The sequence below is a fragment of the Drosophila tropicalis genome, unplaced genomic scaffold (genome assembly GCF_018151085.1).
Source record: "Drosophila tropicalis isolate 14030-0801.00 unplaced genomic scaffold, ASM1815108v1 contig_527, whole genome shotgun sequence".
NCBI lineage: Eukaryota > Metazoa > Arthropoda > Insecta > Diptera > Drosophilidae > Drosophila > Drosophila tropicalis.
Window position 1 is genome coordinate 1,679,772 of NW_027172999.1, and position 21,434 is coordinate 1,701,205.

General features: G+C 44.4%; 3 protein-coding genes and 1 long non-coding RNA gene across 5 annotated transcripts; 1 reads left to right on the forward strand and 3 right to left on the reverse strand.

Moving 5' to 3' along the window:
- Window positions 1-459: 459 nt before the first annotated feature.
- On the reverse strand, window positions 460-960 carry LOC137575005 (uncharacterized). Its single transcript, XM_068287419.1, has one exon. It carries the CDS (start codon window positions 958-960, stop codon window positions 460-462), a length of 501 nt encoding a protein of 166 aa, XP_068143520.1.
- A 176-nt stretch (window positions 961-1,136) lies between these two features.
- Window positions 1,137-2,175, reverse strand: LOC137575006 (uncharacterized). The gene is made up of 2 exons (XM_068287420.1): window positions 2,085-2,175; window positions 1,137-1,963 (listed from the first exon to the last, which is right to left on the reverse strand). The coding sequence occupies exons 1-2, from the start codon at window positions 2,173-2,175 to the stop codon at window positions 1,137-1,139; spliced, it is 918 nt and encodes a 305-aa protein (XP_068143521.1).
- Window positions 2,176-2,531: 356 nt separating this feature from the next.
- On the reverse strand, window positions 2,532-11,768 carry LOC137574960 (uncharacterized). The gene is made up of 2 exons (XM_068287381.1): window positions 11,326-11,768; window positions 2,532-3,816 (listed from the first exon to the last, which is right to left on the reverse strand). Exon 2 carries the CDS (start codon window positions 3,786-3,788, stop codon window positions 2,892-2,894), a length of 897 nt encoding a protein of 298 aa, XP_068143482.1. The 5' UTR covers window positions 3,789-3,816; window positions 11,326-11,768; the 3' UTR covers window positions 2,532-2,891.
- Window positions 10,332-11,419, forward strand: LOC137574961 (uncharacterized). Of its 2 annotated transcripts, none has more exons than XR_011032088.1 (3): window positions 10,332-10,480; window positions 11,054-11,221; window positions 11,333-11,419. It is a non-coding gene; the product is annotated as an uncharacterized lncRNA (long non-coding RNA). The 2 variants fall into 2 exon arrangements; XR_011032087.1 differs by having other exon boundaries at window positions 10,335-10,531.
- Window positions 11,769-21,434: the final 9,666 nt, after the last annotated feature.

Here is a 21,434-nt window from a genome sequence, read left to right on the forward strand (position 1 = left end):
ATTAATGTTAATTCTTAGATTCTCTTTTAGATACTTATACATTTTGGCTGCTTCAAGCGCAGCACATAACTCTGCCCTAGGTATGGTTAGTTGTTGTTTAGTTGGCGATACTCTCCTCTTTGACAATAGCAACCCTGTGTGATACTTATCCTCTCCAATTGGGAAGCGCAAGTAAGCCGTAGCTCCATATGCTCGTGACGAGGCATCGCAAAACAGGTGCAATTCAGCCACACCACCCGGTAGCCCCCATGTAACATGCCGTGGTATTCGTATAGTTACTATGTTTGGTAACTCTTTTACGAATTTCTCCCATTCTCTCTTAATAGTGTCCGGTAGTGTGCTATCCCAGCCAAGTTTCTCCTTCCACAGTTGCTGCATGAGAATTTTGGCAGTAATCATTATCGGGCTAAGCCATCCCATGGGATCAAACAGTCGTGCAATTGCTGATAGTATTGTCCTCTATGTTGGTGAGCTCATTGGTGGAACGACATGCAAAGCAAAACGGAACTCATCTTCTTTGGGACTCCAGTATAGACCTAACGTGCGAATAGTATCATTACCTTCCATGTGTAACAATCCGCTTGATTCTCGATGCTCAACTGGTATGTTCTCTAATAGCTTTGTGCAATTACTCGCCCACTTCCGTAGTTCGAATGTACCACTACGAAGCATTCCAATCACTTGGTTCTTGACATCCTCCGTTTCTGCAATACTGTCGCCACCAGACAGTATGTCATCTACATACATTTGATGATTTATAACATACACCGCCAGTGGATACTTCTCGCATTCATCCATAGCTAATTGTTTCATAACTCTCATAGCTAAATAAGGTGCGGAGCTCGTTCCAAACATCACCGTCGTGCAGGCATATTCTTCCACATAATCACTTGTGTCCGGATTCCATAGAATACGCTGGTACTGCGTGTCGTCGGGTTGAATATTAATACATCTGTACATTTTTTCAACATCCGCCATAAATACCCATTTTAGCCCTCGCCAATTGAGAATGATTCCTTGAAGATGTACGTGCAATTTTGGACCTATTGCTAGAATCTCATTAAGCGATTTTCCATTACTCGTCTTGCTCGATCCATCGAAGACAACTCGTACCTTCGTAGTTGATGACGATTCCTTTATGACTGGGTGATGCGGTAATCCAATGCAGGATTGCCCGTCTTACTAGCCCGTGACGTTACACGTTCCATTTGACCCAGCTCCAGATACTCATTTATCGTGCCAACATAAGCGTTCTTCAAACTCGCATCGTTACGCAACCGTCTGTCGAGAGAATGTAATCGTTTTAACGCGCTCTTATATGATTCTCCAATTACCATTGATTCGTCCAAGTATGTTAGAAAAGGAAGACGAACAACATATTTCCCAGACGGCATTTGGCTATGTGTCTTAACGAAGAAATCTTCGCACCAGTTATCCTCTACTGAAACCCCACGTGGCTCCTCGTCGAATTGTTCTAGCTCCCAAAACTTACATAACAATTGTTCAAGTATCTCATCAGCTTCCTTCCTTCGTACCGTTATGGTGTAGGACGATCTCCTACCAGCTTCTTGATTCGTTTTTCCTGATACAATGTATCCCAAATGCGTATTTTGCGCCAGAGGCATACCACGTATTCCTCGATGCACTTCTCCCAACATCAGCTCATCGTAGACGTCATTTCCCAACAAAATATCAACTCCTTGTGGTCTGAAGAAGTTAGGGTCGGCCAACGGTAAGCCCTTCAGATGAGTCCACACTTCAAACGGCAGTCGTTTGATTGGCATGCGCTTACTCACTAGAGGTATTACAGACGCGAGCAGCTTGTATTTCGCGTGTGGGTTGTAGATTGATCTTATGACTAGCTCCACCTCTGCTGCCGCATCTGTAATTTTTGTATCTGCTAATCCAGTAATCGTGATGTGAGCCTGTTTGCGCCGTAAACGTAGCTGCTGAGCTGCATTCTCTGAAATGAACGAAACTTGTGAACCTTGATCCAAAAACGCTCTAAACTGTAAGGGATAGCCTTCTATCGACTATACCCACACCATTGCTGTCGGTAATAAAACCTCGTCTTTATGCCTTACCGCAGTTTCTGTTGTACTCTTTCCAATTAAAGCATTCGCAGATGCTGTTGGGATAACTCCCTTCCTTAGTGTGCAAAGCGACCTCTCGCATCCTGACTTGTCCACATGGAGTAGTGTATGATGCCGTCCTTGACATTTTTCACAATTTACCGCACTGTCACATGCATCTATTCGATGATTTGGTCTAAGGCATCTAAAACACAGTCGATGCCTCACTACACATGCCTTTCGTTCCGATAGCCTCATCTCCTGGAATATCTTACATACTCCGATAAGGTGTGCATCCCCTTGACACACAATGCATAGGTCTGTCTCTCGAGTCACAAATGAAGCCTTTGTGTATGTTCGTGGGGGGGCGGAAGGATCCAAATGAAATACAAGGAGTTGGCGGGTGCCAATTTCTTCAGTTTGTGGTGAGCGAGTGGTGAATTAAAACGCACGAAAAACTTCGGTTAAATAAACGTAGGTTTTATTATTTCTATAATATTCACAGGTAACCCGGCACACACGGAAATGATTCGGGTTGAAAGTGATTAACAAATCGTAAAAAATGCAAGAGAACGGGTGTTCGGGTGAAAGGCTCGATTCTTAGTGATGGCGGTGCCCATTGGAAAAAATCAAGTCACTCCTCCTGGTGTGACCGTAGACGCCGAGGATCAAAAAACCCTCCTCACTCCTCACCGCTCACTGCTCTTCGCCGCTCACTGCTGTTCACCCGGTGGCGTGAACATACCGCCCCCCTTGCAACATGTTGCAATTGCCACCCTGGACATATAAAGGATGGGGGACGGCAACGTCCTGGAGCGCCTAGATCCCACAGGAGCCGGAGACGACCCATCCGAACACGGTGCTCTGGGCTGCGGGAGTACCGCTATGACCGGGCACACAGCCTGGTTGGATGACCTCAGGATAGAGGTCTGCCCCGAGCACCACGGATACCGACGCCGGCCGATAGAAGTAGGGGTCGGCCAGGATCAGGGTGGCGAACTTCTCTCGGACCGGCGCCGCCACTTCCCGGATGGGAGTGCGGATGAGCAAGTCCTCTTCGACCCGGAATATAACGTTCCGTCGGAACGTCTTGTCGGACCTCGACTCGAGGACGGCCGTACAGGCTTGGTCGACCCCGACCTTGGTCACAGCTAACCCCAGGGACTGGGCAAAGGAGAGATTGATGCGGCTCTCAGCCGCACACGCATCAAGAAGGACGCGGGTCTCGAAGGATTTCGAGCCATTGCCCAACCGGAGGACTGCGGTTGGCAGGACAGTCGTCGTCCTGGCGTGGAGCAGGGAGGATAACGAAATCTCGGGTGCGCCTTCTGGGGAAGCGGAGCGGTCGGACGATGATCGCGAACGGGGTTGTAGCGGGGGTGCAGCACGCCCGGAGGGGGGTGATCGGCTGCGACGCCGGGCGGAGGCACGTCGTCTCGGCGGTTGGTCGGCCATGTGGAGCAGGGTATGGTGCCTTTGCCCGCATCGTCGGCAACCATGGCGAGTCCGACACGCGTCGGATGAATGCTCGTGTGCCAAGCAATTGGGACAATATTTATTGATGAGCACCGCCCGAAGCCGCTTTTCCCCTCGGAGGTTTAGGAAGCGCTGACACTGCCGGAGTGCATGAACCCCCCGACAGACCCGGCATCGGTACACGTTCGTGCCCTGTGGAGCTCGTTTGCTGCGGTGGTGCGGCAGACGCGTGGGGGCCATGTCGCTATGAAAGGGCGAGCTGAATGAACTGTAACGAAAGAAATTACGTATGGGGGAGTGGATTAGTCTATGCACGGGAACGAGAAACATGCACGGAGACGAGGACATTCGGAGGAAACATAGAGGGATTAGGAGTCACGATAAGGTTTTAGACTCAGGACTCCTGCTGTCTTGCAACAGAATGAGCTTCGCTACGGGTCTTCGGATAGACCCACGCGCGGTGGTGACATCAGCCACTCGGACGAGGCCGTCAGCCCCGGGCAGAGTGCGCTCAATTCGCCCTAAGCGCCACTCGTTGGAGGGGAGATGATCTTCGGACACGATCACGAGGTCGCCGGTCTGGATGCTGCGAGTCGGTGATTTCCACTTGTTTCGTTTGTGAAGCTCCTTGAGGTACTCACTCTTCCAGCGGCGGCAGAAAGCCTGCTGGATTGCCTTTAGTCGCTGCCATCGGTTGATCAGCGACATAGGCTCGACCAGAATTTCCGGTTCCGCAATGGCTAAGAGTGGTCCTCCAATCAGGAAATGTCCCGGGCTTAGGGCCAGTAGATCCTCTGGGTCCTCACTCATGGGAGAGATTGGCCTGGAGTTTAGGCACGCTTCGATCCTACACAGGAGAGTGGAAAGTTCCTCGAAGGTGTATTTGACAGTGGACGAGGACTTGTAAAACAGGGTCTTAAAACTTTTGACCCCTGCTTCCCACAGTCCTCCCATATGGGGCGCGTTTGGCGGAATGAACTGCCAGGATAGGATGTGCTGGGGGAATGCCTTCATTATTTCAAGCTTGGTGGCGTTCAGGAAATCTTTTTCGAGCGCCTTTGAGGCCCCTACGAAGGTTTTGCCGTTGTCGGAGTAAATGCGCTGTGGGCATTGTCTCCGTGCGACAAACCGAGAGAAGGCTGCCAGAAATCTTTCAGTGGTGAGGTCGGAGGTAGCCTCGAGATGGATTGCCTTCGTGCTGAAACACACAAAGACGCAGACATAACCCTTAGTTATGAGACACGCACGCCCGGTGTAATTTTTGATCTCGAACGGCCCTGCGAAATCAATGCCCGTGTGGGTGAAGGGCCTGGAATACGTGATGCGTTCTCGAGGGAGATCACCCATCATCTGGGTCTGTAGTCGTCGACGATGAATGATGCAGACCTTGCACCCCTTGATGTGGGACTTTACCATGTTCTTTATCCGTGGGATCCAGAATTTGGTGCGCAAATACCGCACCATCAGTTGATTGCCGCCATGCAACGTGATGCGGTGGGCGAATGCGACAAGCAGGCGAGTGAAATGAGTACTATATGGGAGGAGAATAGGGTGACGTTCATCATATCGGAGGGACTCAGCGGCCCGGAGTCGTCCGCAGGAGCGGAGTAACCCATGCTGGTCGAGAAATGGGTTCAGATTGAGTAGAGTGCTGGATGATGGCAGGGGTCGCCCTTCGCCCAGGGCCCGTATCTCCGCGAGGTATTCCCGCCGCTGAGAGGTCCGAATCAAGGCGCGCTCGGCGGAAAGAAGTTCGTCATTGTTGAGGCGAACCGTGGAAGGCGTCGAAATCCTCTTGGTGGCGAAGCGTAGGATGTACGCGATGACTCGTAGAGCCCTACCATAATTCGAGAAACGTTCGCTGACGTCCTCGAGTAGGGTGGTCGCGGTGGTGTGGCACTGGACCCGTTGCTCCAGCTGGGTGTCTGGGAGTTCGTTATGGGGAGTTGGCCAATACTCGGGGGCTCTCTGGAGCCAGTCCGGCCCATGCCACCAGAGGCTGCTGGCCGATAGCTCGGCCGCGGAGACTCCACGGCTCGCCAGATCAGCGGGGTTGTCCTCGGAGCGCACATGTGACCAGCTTTGGCCACTAGTGCTTTCGGAGATCCTGGATACGCGATTGGCCACGAAGGTGGACCAACTGCACGGAGGTTTATTGAGCCAAGCCAACACGATGGTAGAGTCGGTCCAAAACTGGGAGGTTGCAGGTCGGACTGGAAGTTCAGGAACGATCGACGCCCAGAGATCGGCTAGCAGAACCGCTCCGCACAACTCTAGCCGAGGCAGCGAGACTGTTTTGACTGGAGCTACACGGGTCTTAGCCGTTAATAAATGGACGTCTACTTGATTGCCGTACCGAACCCGCACATATAGGGCCGCTCCATACGCTTTCTGTGACGCGTCACAGAAGCCATGAAGCTCCCACGAGAGCTTATCGCTGGTGTTTAGCCAACGGGGAATGCGGAGTCGACTGAGGCCTGGGTAATCCTGCAGGAATTCATGCCATTGCTGCAGCAGGAGAGGCGGCAGAACATCATCCCAGCCCAGTTCGGTAAGCCAGATTTGCTGCATGAATATCTTCGCTCGGATGACAAATGGGGCTAGCCACCCAGCGGGGTCGAAGAGCTTAGCGATATGGGACAGAACCTGCCTCTTGGAGATCGACTCCTTCAAGGGGGGGGTCCGCTGTGGTGAAGAAGAAGACGTCCTCAGCAGCTTGCCATCGAATACCCAAGGTTTTTGCGGTGCTCGCGTCTTCCAGCTCGAGAAAGTCCTCTCGCAGCAGGTGCTCTCTAGGAATGGCTTGAAGTACTTCCTTCTTATTGGAAGTCCACTTCCGAAGCGGGAATCCCGCAGATTGGAGGACCGCTTGAAGCTCTCGTATGGCGAGACGAGCGTCGGCTTCAGTGTGAGCGCCGGCAAGGACATCATCAACATACATGTAGTTCCGAAGGATTTCGCTCGCCTGAGGATACATCGTTTGCACGTCTTGTGCCAGTTGTAAAAGGACTCGGATCGCCAAGAATGGCGCGCAGTTAACCCCAAACGTGACAGTTTGTAACTCGTAATCCTGAATATTGCCGCAGCGGTCTCGGTAGAGGATCCGCTGAAAGGGGGTATGCCTGGGATCGACTCGGATTTGTCGATACATCTGCGTTATGTCGGCATTGAAAACGAATTGAAAGAACCGCCATTTCAGTACCTGAAGCGTGAGGTCGGCCTGAAGAGTAGGACCGGTGTGCAAGACATCGTTGAGGCTGATGCCTTGTGTGGAGGGGCTCGACGCGTTAAATACCACGCGTACCTTAGTGGTGGTGCTATCGGGCTTAAACACCGCATGATGGGGGAGATAGAAGTTTTTCCCATCTTGAGGCGGCGTCACCCGAATCATATGACCCAATTCCTCGTACTCTTGAATAATGGCATCGTACTGCGTTTTTAGAACCGGATCCTTGAGAAGGCGTGCTTCATTCCGCAGGAATTGAGCCAGCGCGATCGGTCTTGAGTGGCCCAAGTCAACGCTATTCGGATCTTTGAACGGTAGGGACACAACATATCGGCCGTCCTTTCCCCTTTGGGTGGTCTCCTGGAAGTTCCGCTCGCAGAATGCGTCATCCTCCTTTTCCGGCTTTGCGGGAAGGTCTTCCACCTCCCAAAACTTGGTGAGGAGTACATCAAGCTTTGCTTCGGGACTAACTCGCGTCTGTGCCGCGAAAACGGATCTAGACACCGGGGGGTCAGGAGTGATAGCCCCACACAGAACCCATCCAAAGATGGTTTCTAGCCCGACAAAATCACCAATATCCTTTTTGATCCGTTCTCCGAGGATGTGGGGAAACAGGTCTACACCGATGATCATGTCAATAGGCGCGGGCTTGTTGTAGTACGGGTCAGCCAGGGGGCGATCGAGGCACTGCGTCGGAACCGTATTAAGGAATGGAGCTGTTGGAATGGCCCCTGACAATTTGGATACGACCAGGGCGGAGACCTCAATCTTGTTCAATCTGTCACACGGGGGAGACAGCATTAGCAGACACACCTTGTCGGCGCAGCCTCCATCACTCTGGCCCATGCCAGTAACCGCGGCGTCTACTGGGTAGAAGGGGGGCTGGACCATGCTGAAGACACGTTCGGAGAGAAAAGTTGAATCGGATCCCGAGTCGATCAACGCCCGAATATGATGATCCACACCACGATGGTGCAGAGTGACAATCGCAGTGCCTAAAAGGCCTCTGCCTGGGGTAGATGCAAAATAACTTTGAGCATTTGTGAGCTGGTCGCTCGCGGACGGGCGCTCTGTGGCGCTGGATGGTGGGACTTGCGCAGCGGATGGCGAGGGCACGGACACATCACTAGGATGCAACAGCGTATGATGACGTTCCTTGCAGGTATGGCAATTATGCGCACTGGAGCAGCCCTTCACTTGATGACCGCGGGCAAAACAGTTCAGACAAAGTCCCTGCTGTCTAATGGTTTCCAGCCGCCTCTGAACAGGCATATCAAGGAAACTAGGGCAGAGCCGTATTGGGTGATTTTCCCGATGGCACAGCTTGCAAGACGCCGATTTGAGCTGAGCTTTCGCTGGAAACGCTTGGACTTTCATCGTTGCAGAGGATTTGCGGGGACCAATGGGGATGGCTTGGACACTTGGGGCCGACTTATGTTCTTCGGTGGCATCCAGGACACGATACCGATCGGTAAGAAATTCGTTCAAATCGGACCACGTTGAGACGACAGTCTTATTGGGCACTGATTGCTCCCACAGGAGGATTGTGGCCTTCGGCAATTTACTAGTGCAGATGGCGATAAGTAGGACATCCCAATTCTCAGTACTAACACCCGAACGCTCAAGTGCGGTAAGACACCCTTGAAACGCGGTCTGCAGCTCTCGCAAGGATTTGCCCGACTCTTGTGCCACCGCGGGAATCTGAAGGAGTTGTCTGGCTTGAGTCATGACCAGCAGACGGCTGTTTTCGTACCGTGCGGTGAGGTTCTCCCACGCGGCCTGGAAACCCTCATTCGTCAGGGGGGACTTAGCTACGATGGTTCTCGCTTCCCCTCGCGTCTTGGCGTTCAAGTGATAGAGCTTCTCCACTTGTGACAAATACGGATTGGCGATATAAATGGCGGCGAACAAATCGCGGAATGTGGGCTTATGTTTGCCAAGCTTTCCTCGTCGGCTTGGATTGTCAAGGCCTTGTGACAACGGGAGTATTCCATCTCGACAGTTGACCAAAGGGATTTGAGCTGCTCTAAGTGCATTTTAATGGAAAACAAGGGCACTTCAGAAGTTAGAGCTTCACTCTCGCGAGCTTCAAACAGAGTCAATGCGTCGCACGCTATAACGAAATCGGAAAGGGACATTCTGGAGTGTTCTCTACGCTGTTGTGATACGGATCGGGTGACGGGAGCGTCAGAACAGTGCGTCACAACAACGTGCGGAATCTGGGTCTGAGTTGAAAGCTTGGAACGACCTTTGTGTTCCCTCGAGTCTTTAACCGAGAATCTGCGACCCTCAGGTAAGCTGGACGAAGACGGACGGGACCTTGGGGATTCGCTGCGGCTGCGAACTGACGAGAACTTGCGCGAAATATCCGTACGCTTCACGGTCACCGGAGTTGTCGGAGGCCGAACCTTCTCCGGAGTTGCAGAGGGAGACGAAAGACTGTTGGACTTCGGCGCAGTCTTGGACGGCTCCGTTGACATACTCAGGGGACGACCTTACCGACGAACACCGCGTTTGTGCGCGTCCTTTTTTTTTTGTTTTGGAAGTGAGAAGTGGACTGTATGGGGACGCAAGAACTTCCTCACTGTGCACCGCAGGATTGCGGGAGAATTTTCTCGCGTGTGGCTCGGAAACGAAGCCCCTTTAATGGAGATAGATGCGGAATAATATACGAACGCACGAATGGGGATTGAAAATTACCGATGGGAGTACGTATAAAACAAAACACGGATGAAATATATAAATAAAGATGTATAGGATAAAAGGAAAATACGTTTTTATATAAATCTGGATCTGGATACATATGTGTGCGCAGAATAATGGCCGGAAAAAATTGTATATATAATTTATAAATATGGACGGAGATATAAATATGGGCCCGATAGTGCTGGAAAAAATATATATATATGTATTTATTTAGAAATATGGGCGGATATATATATGAGCGCAAAATACTGGCCGAAAAATTATATATATAATTTATAAATATGGACGGATATATAAATATGGGCCCGATAGTTCTGGAAAATATATATGTATTCATTTATAAATATGGGCGGATATATAAATATGGACCCGATAGTGCTGGAAAAAATATATATGTATTTATTTAGAAATATGGGCGGATATATATATGAGCGCAAAAGGCTGGCCGGAAAAAATATATATATAGTTTTTAAATATGAACGGATATATAAATATGGGCCCGATAGTGCTGGAACAAATTTATATGGGTTTATTTATAAATATGGGCGGATATATATATGAGCGCAAAATACTGGCCGGAAAAATATATATATAATTTATAAATATGGACGGATATATAAATGTGGGCACGATAGTGCTGGAAAAATATATATGTATTGTTTTATAAATATGGGCGGATATATAATTAGGCGAAAAAGGAGAATCGGAAATAATGTGATTTAAATTTGGCGCGCTTGAGCCGCCTATCGATATCACGACTCGACTCACGTGTCACCACTACTCCGAAAACAGCTGTCGGCCGCTGTTTATATATTTGGTTTTTGATTTTGTTGTTTAATTATGTATGTGAATAATTTTTTTTTTTTGTGGTTGTGCGGAAAACCAAGAACAAAAGAACGCTTTTACACACCGCGAGTGTTGTGCGCAAATAAAACAACCGATCAATGCATATGGACAGATGCTTTGATCTATGTGTGTACGTACATGCATAAGTACACAGGTGAGTATAGATATGTATGCACACGCGTTGTTCACAACAACAAAAAAAAACGTAAGTAATTGTAATTTAATTGGATGTGGGGTTGTGTTAAATCAATGCGCGACACCGAAATGTATTATGTGTTGTGGATATGTACATATGTATGTGCAATGTATGACTATGTAAGCATATACATATGTATGTATGTACGTATGTAAGCAAGTGCACCGGTATCCAAAGACGCGCGTGAGGAAATTAATTTCGCACCTAATTCGAACGCGCAAGAAATCGCGGTGCATACGTGAAGTGCTATTTAAAAAAAAGAATATTTTTTTTGCCTTTTGTGTCGTGGTAAATGTGCGAAGGGATTGTATGTATATGGATATGTATGTACATATGCGCGTACATCAACAGGTGACGATGTATGTATGTACGTAGATACGCGCGTGAGGAAATAAGTTTGGCATTAAAGATAATTATTCCAACACATAAGAAAACGCGGTGAACACTTTGATTTTTATTTTTCCCTATTTTTTATAACACTTTAATAATTTTTTTTTGTTTTTTAAACTTTTACGCGGATTTGGCAAACAGCTGTGGAAATTACATGTACATGTGAATGCATATGTAAAAAAGGTGGATTTGGACAAGTGCGAGGAAAAAAAACATAAATAAAAATGGATAATCGTGGAATGTAAAATGAGAACGTTGGACAATCACGCTAAGGATTAGGAACTACCATGAAACCTTGGAACAGGTCAGGTATGTACATACAATATGTAAAAGTGTGTAGGTCGCTATGGAGAAGCGGGAAAACCTCACACTTTTAGTAGTATGTAAATGAAATGAATAATGAAATTTTGTACTTATCAGGAATTCCGCCGATGCAAGCTGGAGGAGCGGAAGGATATCCGGCTCGAAGGACCAATGTTCGTGGGGGGCGGAAGGATCCAAATGAAATACAAGGAGTTGGCGGGTGCCAATTTCTTCAGTTTGTGGTGAGCGAGTGGTGAATTAAAACGCACGAAAAACTTCGGTTAAATAAACGTAGGTTTTATTATTTCTATAATATTCACAGGTAACCCGGCACACACGGAAATGATTCGGGTTGAAAGTGATTAACAAATCGTAAAAAATGCAAGAGAACGGGTGTTCGGGTGAAAGGCTCGATTCTTAGTGATGGCGGTGCCCATTGGAAAAAATCAAGTCACTCCTCCTGGTGTGACCGTAGACGCCGAGGATCAAAAAACCCTCCTCACTCCTCACCGCTCACTGCTCTTCGCCGCTCACTGCTGTTCACCCGGTGGCGTGAACAGTGTAGTTCTGGTTAACTCGTAACCCATGTACACCTGGCTTTGCATTCCGATGTCTATCCCGTGATAGAGTTCCCTCGATATTACCTGCTGACGCCGTAATCATTGTTCTGCTCGCCAGATTCTGCGTTGAAGATATTGACCGCTCTAAATCCACCCTTAATTGATTCGGTAATCTCTTCATCATGTAGTACACTAAAATTTCAGACTGTTGTCGCACATCCACACCAGTCTTCTCCAATGAATTCACACATGAGCGGGAAGTTTGCACAAATCTTCTCAAACTTTCCGCATCTCCATATTTTATTGGTAATTGCTGATCGAACACATCCATGTAATGTAAAAATAACACTCGTTTGTTATCATACAAATTTATCAACATTCTCGAACCCACTTCATAGTTCGCCGCTATTAGCGTTAGATGTTCAATATCCTTAGCTGCGTCTCCAACCAACGAATCCTTCAAATAATGAAAACGATGTAAGTCCGTCAGCTTGTCGCAGTGGTGTACTCTTGTTAAAAACACCTCTTTAAACGCCGGCCACTCAATAAATTTCCCGCTGAAGGTAGGCAGTTTAACTGTTGGGAGTTTCACTTCCTCCATACATGGTCCCATTTGTTCATGCACCGTCTGATGCAAACAAGACTCATCAAATGCAGTCGACGCCGGGATTTTCCGATCCTTATGTCTCTGCAACTCATTTCGAATCTCAGCTACTCCCATTATGTAGGTTTCTTCGAAACAGTCTCTGATGTCTTTGTCAAAATATCTGCCCTTTATTTCCGCATTATCTCGTTCTTGAATCAGTTGGTGATGATTGCGCTGAAAATCTGCGTGAAGGTGGGCAATCGAGTCCAATCTGGCTTCCAGATGACTCTCGGTATGTCCCGACTCCTCCGATTTATATCGCGCCAATGACTTCTCCAGCGAAGTGAGCAATGTGATTTGCTCCGTAGCCAACGGTAACAGTTTTTCAGCCATAATGAACACCTACCCAAACACATCAACGTTAAATTGTACTCACCCGAATCAGTCTATCCACTGGCAATCACACTCTAAATCGGATCGCCAAGATCATTCCTCCCGGGTTTCGGCACCATAAATATGTTGGCTAATGGCTGCGCCCTTGATGATGCGGCCTTCGGATGATTTCCACCGAGGCGGCTTCGAGGCATTTGCGATTGGCAAGAAATGAGATGACCAGGTTGACTTCAATCGGTTGCTTTATCTTCTTAACCTAAAACTATTGTACAATTGTCGGCGGGCACAGAAGGTGCAACCGCATCGACCGAGATTAATTTCAAGAGTAAAAATCAAGTGCAGCAAATCACGCCAAAATCTTTTACGAAATTCAAAGTTCTGCAAATTTCCATAGAAGAAATAAGAAAGAAAAGAATTGAAGTAACGGATCTCCAAGTTTGTCACTTCAAAGTAACTTGCGCTGTTCTTGGTCTCTCTCTCTCTCTCTCTCTTCGTTCGTTTTCTCTTTTTAGCAAAGAGAGTCTGGCTTCAGTTGCAGCTTAAACATTGATAAAAGAAATGAACCACAACCAAAAAGAACTCGTTTCTAATTTTCCATATTTCAAAATATATTTGTTGTTTAAAATTAAGTTATTATTCTATTAAAAAATAGTTATAAATTAAAAATACTTCCAAAACTACTCTAAATAAGGGCTTGATTGTAAGTTTTTCTAGAACTGTAGCTGAAAAAGTAATTTTGGGTTATATAACATTCATAAAATGAATTTATTTAACCATTAACAATATTTCTACAATAAATGAAGATGATTAAGGTCGTATGCATGAAGAAGAAATCGAGATATAAGTCATATTTAGCTCATATGACAAACTAAAAAATACCCCCAAATTGAAAAATTTCAACTCGCTATAAAAAAAAAAACGAGCTCACTTTGAAAAACCCAAATAGGGTTTGGCTATTCAATACATAAACTTTCAGAAAAAAAGGTCCGGTGCGGTTTGATTTTACAAACCTTCATTTTGTTGCATAGTGTAATTGAACTTAAGAGCAAGACTTAAATCTTCTCTCTTTATACCATACACCCATAGGGTGAAATGGTATATTAAAGTCGCCAAAATGTATGTAACAGGCAGAAGGAAGCTTCTGCGACCCTATAAAGTATATATATTCTTGATCAGGATGAACAGCCGAGTCGATCTAGCCATGAACACGCAGATCTCGGAGACTATAAGAGCTAGAGCCACCAAATTTGGTATGTATACTCGTGTATTATGTACATTTACAGAGTTAATTGTAATTTCGGCCACGCCCCCCTACGCCCACAGGAATCACATAAAACTGTTTTTCTTAAAAAGTATGACAGCTAGAGACATCAAATTTAGTTTGTATACCCGATTAGTTAGCGCGCAGAAATTAATTGTTCATACTTTTTGCCACGCCCCCTGGAATCACACAAAACTGTTTTTCTTAAAAAGTATATTAGATAGAGACATCAAATTTGGTTTATATGCTCGTTTAGTTAGCGCGCAGAAACTAATTGTTTAAACTTTTTGCCACGCCCCCTTCCGCCCCCGGAATTTACATAAAACTGATTTCCTTAAAAACTATGATAGCTACCGACATTAAATTTAATATGTAGACTAGCTTAATAGACGCGCAGATATTGGCTATTAAACATTTTGCCACGCCCACTTCCGCCCCCGCAAATTAAACATAACTGATTTTATCAAAAACTAACAAAGCTAAAGTCACCAAATTTAGTATGTATACTGCCTTAGTATGCGCGCAGAGTATATATATTTTCATATTTTGCCACGCCCACTTCCGCCTCCATAATTAAGAAAAAACCGATTTCCTCCTGTATTTTTTTGACTATCGCATTCAAATTCGGCAGACTAATTAATCTTATCTATTTCTACCAAACTACCAAATTTTATTGAAATCGGACTAGAAACATGCAAAATATGCGTATGAACGTATTTTACTAAGCGGTCCACAAGGCCAGAATTGGCCGTTGGCTAGTGGCGGCGCTAGAGTGCTCGTGTGTTAGTAGAGTGAGCGAGATAGCACATAGTATAAGACATGTAAAAACAATTTAATAGACAAACATTTGGTTTTCGAAATTTGAAATATTTCTTTCACCTGATTTTTAAGAAAAATAGTTTTATTTGATTCCTGGGAGCGTAAGGAGGCGTGGCCGAAATTCCAATTAACTCTATATATGTACATAATACACGAGTATACATACCAAATTTGGTGGCTCTAGCTCTTATAGTCTCCGAGATCTGCGTGTTCATACGGACGGACGGACGGACGGACGGACAGACGGACGGACAGACGGACATGGCTAGAGCGACTCGGCTGTTCATCCTGATCAAGAATATATATACTTTATAGGGTCGGAGAAGCTTCCTTCTGCCTGTTACATACATTTTGGCGACTTTAATATACCATTTCACCCTATGGGTGTATGGTATAAAAAAAGGAAAAACCTTTATATACATTGATGCATAAAATAATAACGGTTGTTGGTAAATTTGGTAATAAATCTATTGCCAATTTAATTATTTCAGTGCGTCGCGTCGGAGTGCAATTAAAAGTAAAATAAGCCAGGTCCCAGCGTCTGCTGTAAAATCCATTGTCTGGAGCTGGTCCATACCCTTGTTTAAATCGACGAAAGACTCGACGTCGAACAAGGAGATAACGAAAGTTGATTCCAAACCGGAGATCAAGTCCCAGGTAAAGTGCTAATTGAAAGACATATCTTCTCAGTTGACTTCATAGTTGCTGATTATCCACAAAAATTCGATCGCTGTAAAAAATATATTTTATTTAAATTTTTTCATTTTAACATATTTGTATATTATTGTTTTTATTTATTTAAATAAGTTAAAAATAATAATACAAGTTAACATTTGATAAAAGCACTTAACAAAACAAATAATTTATGTCAAAAATTTAAAACTAGTGTAAACACTAAGAATTTAAAAAAATAAGCCCGTTCGTTGCTCAGTGAATTATTGTCTCGAAAACCGAATTTGGTCACGCTAAAAGGGTATAATATACTGAGAAGAGGACGGGCACACTCTTTAAAAATAGGAAATAGACCACATGTGCAATTAATATAGTAAATAATAAAATCAGAAAATATAATGACAATCCCAAGGGATTAATAACTAAAATATATAGAAAGTCAGAAAGTCTTTTTATGAAATACACCGAGATTATTTAATTAAATAAAACCGCAGAGCAATCCCGAAGAGCAATTAGTCAGCCCAGCAGTGTCTGCAAATGTGCTTGCCGGACAACATGTGGATGTTGGTCCGGAGCCTCCTATTGAGCAGCACGGTTTAGAAAACAGTGAGCAATTGAGTATACCGGCTCAAGTAAGTGCCATCTCTTTGCCGACGATGTCTCGTGAGACCCAGTAGAACCAGATGTGAACGTACTGTGAGGAACATTATAGATAATAATAATGTCCCACACAACAAGCAAGCAGCAACACAATCCAAACGCTGCAATGATATGCCAGATACAAGATACAGTCGAGGCACAAACCTTTAGAGATACGATATACGACCAAGCCTAGCACTGACCGATCTAACCGAATCAAGGCAAATGATTGACGATCAAACATGGCCAGCAACCGCTGGCGATTTCGTACAAGCGGGAAGATGCGTGGGAGGAGGAACATAAGAAATCGGCTGTATAAGAGCGAATGAGACGAGGCTTGAGGGTATAATCACAAATCAAAAGAGGGCATTGGCCTAGTAATAAAATCCAAGAGCGCAGAAAGGCAATGAGAGAAGTACATGCACTAGCATAACATGCGTGTGGTTTGGGGAACAATACGCGGGAGAAGCGTACACCCACACTACACGTATACTATGCGTGTATGACCGCAAGAGAGAGTACCAGTGGCCAATGCAGGTACTCTCTGCCTACGTCACGCATGCGAGACGGAAAGCAATTAGATCGCGAACAGCCGAAACCAAACGAACAAAGGAGAGTAAAAGTTAGCAAGCAAGCCCGTGAGCCGAGTGCGGGGGATGCATGGTGCCAAAACGAAATCAAGTGCGGGCTATGCTTGTGAATCGGGGAGTAGGGGGGAACGAATAAATGCAAGAAACGATAACGGCTTGTGGACTTGTAAGGGGAATATGCAAGCCGAAGAGGGAGGGATGAGCAATGGGGAAGCCATGAAGGGCCCAATTCACTCAAAACCTATGCTCTTTACAATGAGAACCAATGCGCTATATTTATGAAAAGTTCCTTAATAGCAACAGGAATAACAAAAGATCCCCAATTGCCAGCCCTACCACTCAAGGAAACAATCAAACCAAAACCCCTTTCAGCATACCAAGTATAACATATGCCAATGCAACAAGATGCATACCAACTAGGGAACCGCCCAGCAGTCCGAGCAACTGGTGGGAAACTATGCTACATAATCAGCAAAACTATGCTAAGAAATCTAGCAAATACAGCTGAATGCCTTAAGTGCCTTAAGTTCTAGTAAAAGAGCAATCCCAGGAGATTACTGTTCTGGTAGATGCCACTTCAAAATTTTATAAAACATAATGTCTTTTAGAATAAGTAATTGGAACGCGAATGGCCTTCGTAACAAAGCCCAAGAATCAACTGCTTTCCTTAAACTATCAGATGTACATATAATGCTAATGTCAGAGACTTTTGAATGCGCTCAGTTAAAAATATTTGGCTATTAAATCAGACATCCGACATACACCCTTGCCGCAGTGTCCGTGTCGTGAAGTGCAGCTTTCAAGCATTGCTGTAAACTCCAACATACGATCTACTTTAATTGGCGCCATCTATCTTCTCCAAACAAAAATATTTCCCAACAGGATCTTGAGGGCATACTTAATGACAGATCACCTAAAACCTTGAAAACGAGTTAATATAGCCATGTCCGTGTGTCCGTCCGCCTGGATCAACGCAAACTTCACCCAGACCTGAAGAGCTACAGAGTTGAAATTTTGCATGTAGGCTTGTATTTGCTGCATGGGTTGTATCTCCGATATAGCCGGATCAGACTACTATATCATATAGCTCCCATTCCATCGGAAAAGTCACAAACTTGACTTTTCTCAATAACTTCGATTGCTTCAGCCTAAACTTATGATCTGACTTCACACTTTTTATAAATGAGCGCTATGTGTATTGTTTCTGTCGTCGTTTGATGTTGGAGTTGGGTGCTTGCCGGGAGCGTGGGAGTCGCGATTAAGCGAATCCGCCTGCTCCTCCTCGTTAGTTAAGGAATGTGAAAAATAAATATAGTTGTTGGTGTTAGGTGTTTTTAGATTAATAAGAAAATAATAAGACAATCACAATATAGAACATATGGAAATGTATGTCAAGCTTAGAATGTAACCCGATTATAGATATCGTTGGCTCATCAGTCATAAGTAGATCTGATATGGTCAGGTAATAATGAGCTAGTTAATAAATCTGCTATAGTGAGCTAATATCAAAAAATATGTATTTTGCTGACCTAACACTATCTCAAACTATGCACTGGTAAGCTCTTTATTTTTACTATAAAAGAAATGCATTATTCTTAGTAAAATTAGATTCCACTTGTGGCACATCGGGTGTGCATCGCTGTGTCTTGGTCCCTCACCTCTACCTTTGTAATCTCACTCCGAAGTCCACACAATTTATGTGTTGGTTGCGACAACTTTAAGTCACTGTTTTATGTGCTAGTGCCTATTTATATATAAACAAATAAAGATTATCTTTTCTCAAGAAATACTAATGCCTTTCATTGAACAACAGTCAATTAAAAACAAAATAAACCAGTTCCCCGCGTCTGCTGTAAAATCAATTGTCTGCAGCTGGTCCATACCCTTGTTTAATTCGACGAAAGACTCGACGTCGAACAAGGAGATAACGAAAGTTGATTCCAAACCGGAGATCAAAGTCCCAGGTAAAGTGCTAATTGAAAGACATATCTTCTCAGTTGACTTCATAGTTGCTGATTATCAATAAAAATTCGATAGCTGTAAAAAATATATTTTATTTAAATTTTTTCATTTTAACATATTTGTATATTATTGTTTTTATTTATTTAAATAAGTTAAAAATAATAATACAAGCTAACATTTGATAAAAGCACTTAACAAAACAAATAATTTATGTCAAAAATTTAAAACTAGTGTAAACACTAAGAATTTAAAAAAAATAAGCCCGTTCGTTGCTCAGTGAATTATTGTCACGATAACCGAATTTGGTCACGCTAAAAGGGTATAATATACTGAGGAGAGGACGGGCTCTCTCGAAAAATAAGCAATAAGACCATTTGTGCAATTAATATAATAAATAATAAAATACGAGAATATATTGACAATCCCAAAGGATTAATAGCTATTTTATGAAAAACACCGAGATTATTGTTTGAGGTGCTAGCAGCCAAAAAAATACCTTGTGACAAAAAAGTGTCCATTTACCAATTGCGAGAATTGGTAAAAGCAGTCATGTCAGAGAATCAGTGGGAAGTGCCTGGGGAAAATTATGTACCCGAAGCAATCAGTCAGCCCAGCAGTGTCTGCGAATGTGCTTGCCGGACAACATGTGGATGTTGGTCCGGAGCCTCCTATTGAGCAGCACTGGTTAGAAAACAGTGAGCAATTGAGTATACCGGCTCAAGTAAGTGCCATCCGTTTGCCGACGATGTCTCGTGAGACCCATGTAAAACCAAATGTGAAGGTGCATGTTCGTGAAAGCGCACAGGCGAGCGAAGCTGACGAATTGGCTTCGATACTTAGCAGCATCGAATTGTATACCGCACGTAAGAATTACGTGTAATGGAGCCTGAGGAGAACCTAAGCCAACCGAAATATTATTGTCGTACCAAAATTTTCCGGTAATGGTGATCTGTCGATTCACGTATGGATTCGTGAGCTAGAGAAAGCGGCTAGAGTGTATGTTCTGAGTGATGACTAATGTTGGTTGTTGGGCAACTGACTGCTGGAGGGATCCGCTAAAGCATACATGGCATACGAAAAGACTACAACCTGAAAGGAGCTGAAGGATGCCCTTGTGAAGGTATTTTGCCTTTACATGACAAACGATTAGCAAAGGAGAGTCACTCTTGCAGTATTTTATCATTATGCGAAATATGGCTCAGCAGGGTAATTTTGAAGACACCGATTTGGTCAAATACATTGTTGACGGACTACAAGATCGAACAGGATTGTCTGCACCGTTGTAGTATTGTAGTTCTCTGAACGAATTGCGAGAGCAGATGATGCGTTTTCAGATGGTTCATCCACATGTCAAAAACTACGTTGCTCAGGCTCGTCCGTTGATGATAAATTATTTATTCAATTAGTAAGTTTAAGAAAATGTTGTAAAGGGGGATGCACTGATGCTAATAATAGTCTTGCCCTATAAGTTTCCGGAAGCCCAGTAAGTTTTGCAAGTAAAGCGTTGATGCCGCATTTGGATTGCGATGAATTAGTTAAAAGTTTTTTTCATGGGCTGAGCGGTGACTCTATTCTGACTTTTGGAACAGTCAAATGTTTAGTTCTGTTGTGTGAAAAATATTATGAAATTCAAGTTTTAGTTATTCCCGATAATATTATGCCTACGCAACTACTTCTTGGTAGAGATGGGTCTTAAGTTAAAATTAATTGCAAATGTAAGAGAATATAACAAGAATTAAGTATCATTAAAGAGTACTATTTCTTTTGTTTATAAGTCCTTCTGTGCATCCCTGTTTTCCAAATATCCTTAGCATAATACCATTAGTAATAACACAACCGATCTGCATAATAATTGTAGTAACCCTACTGTAAACACGAATGCATCCCCGTTTCGAGAATGGCTAACAGAAAAAAAAATTATTCGTTATCCACAATCGTTTCCACTATCCCCGACGGAACTACCTTTCAGTATTGCTTCATCGGGGGAAACTCCACCTATGTCGGGGTTCGAACTCGAGCACAACAGAATTGTAGTTTTAGTATGGCTAACAGAGTTGGAAACCGTTTGTACAACGATGTCGGATACCGGGTATGTTACTGTTGGTTGTTGTGCATGAGCATTACATTGACGAATTTTCAATTAATTACGGCTCGCCCAAATATATGTTGAGGATATGTCTGACCGATACAACGCCATTTCATAGTAGTCCTAGAAGGTTATCATATCGTAGTGAGTTGTTAGCCAATAATGTAATTCGACCAAGAAACTCCCCCTATGCGTTCGCCATTGTCCTAGTGCGAAAAAAAGATGGCAATATACGAATGTGTGTTGTTTATAGAGGTTTATATAATAAAACTGTAAGAGATAATTTTCCGTTGCCTTTGATAGAAGATTGCCTAGAATACTTGGAAGGCAAAACCGTATTCTCCGTCATAGATTTAAAAAGTGGCTTTTACCCTGTAGGCATGGAAGAGGATTCAATTAAATACACCGCATACGTTACACCCGATGGGCAATTCGAATATCTGAGAATGCCTTTTGGTCTGAAGAATGGACCAGCTGTATTTCAGAGATTTATATCAAACATACTTAGTGTTATGAATAGAGATCGAGTACATGAAGTATATATGGACGATATTATTCTTGCCACCCGCACCGAGGATCAGTATCATAAGTTATTAACAAAGCTGTTAGATCGGTTTAATGAGTACAATTTAGAGCTCAATTTGAAGAAAC

What these genes read in the sequence shown, in the direction of transcription:
- LOC137575005 (XM_068287419.1), bottom strand. Translation starts at nt 960, where the DNA reads ATGTACAGATGTATTAATATTCAACCCGACGACACGCAGTACCAGCGT.
- LOC137575006 (XM_068287420.1), bottom strand. Translation starts at nt 2,175, where the DNA reads ATGCGAGAGGTCGCTTTGCACACTAAGGAAGGGAGTTATCCCAACAGC. An exon ending in AGAGTACAACAGAAACTGCG is followed by an intron (nt 1,964 to 2,084) that starts GTAAGGCATAAA and finishes CGTTCATTTCAG; the next exon opens with AGAATGCAGCTCAGCAGCTA.
- LOC137574960 (XM_068287381.1), bottom strand. Translation starts at nt 3,788, where the DNA reads ATGGCCCCCACGCGTCTGCCGCACCACCGCAGCAAACGAGCTCCACAG.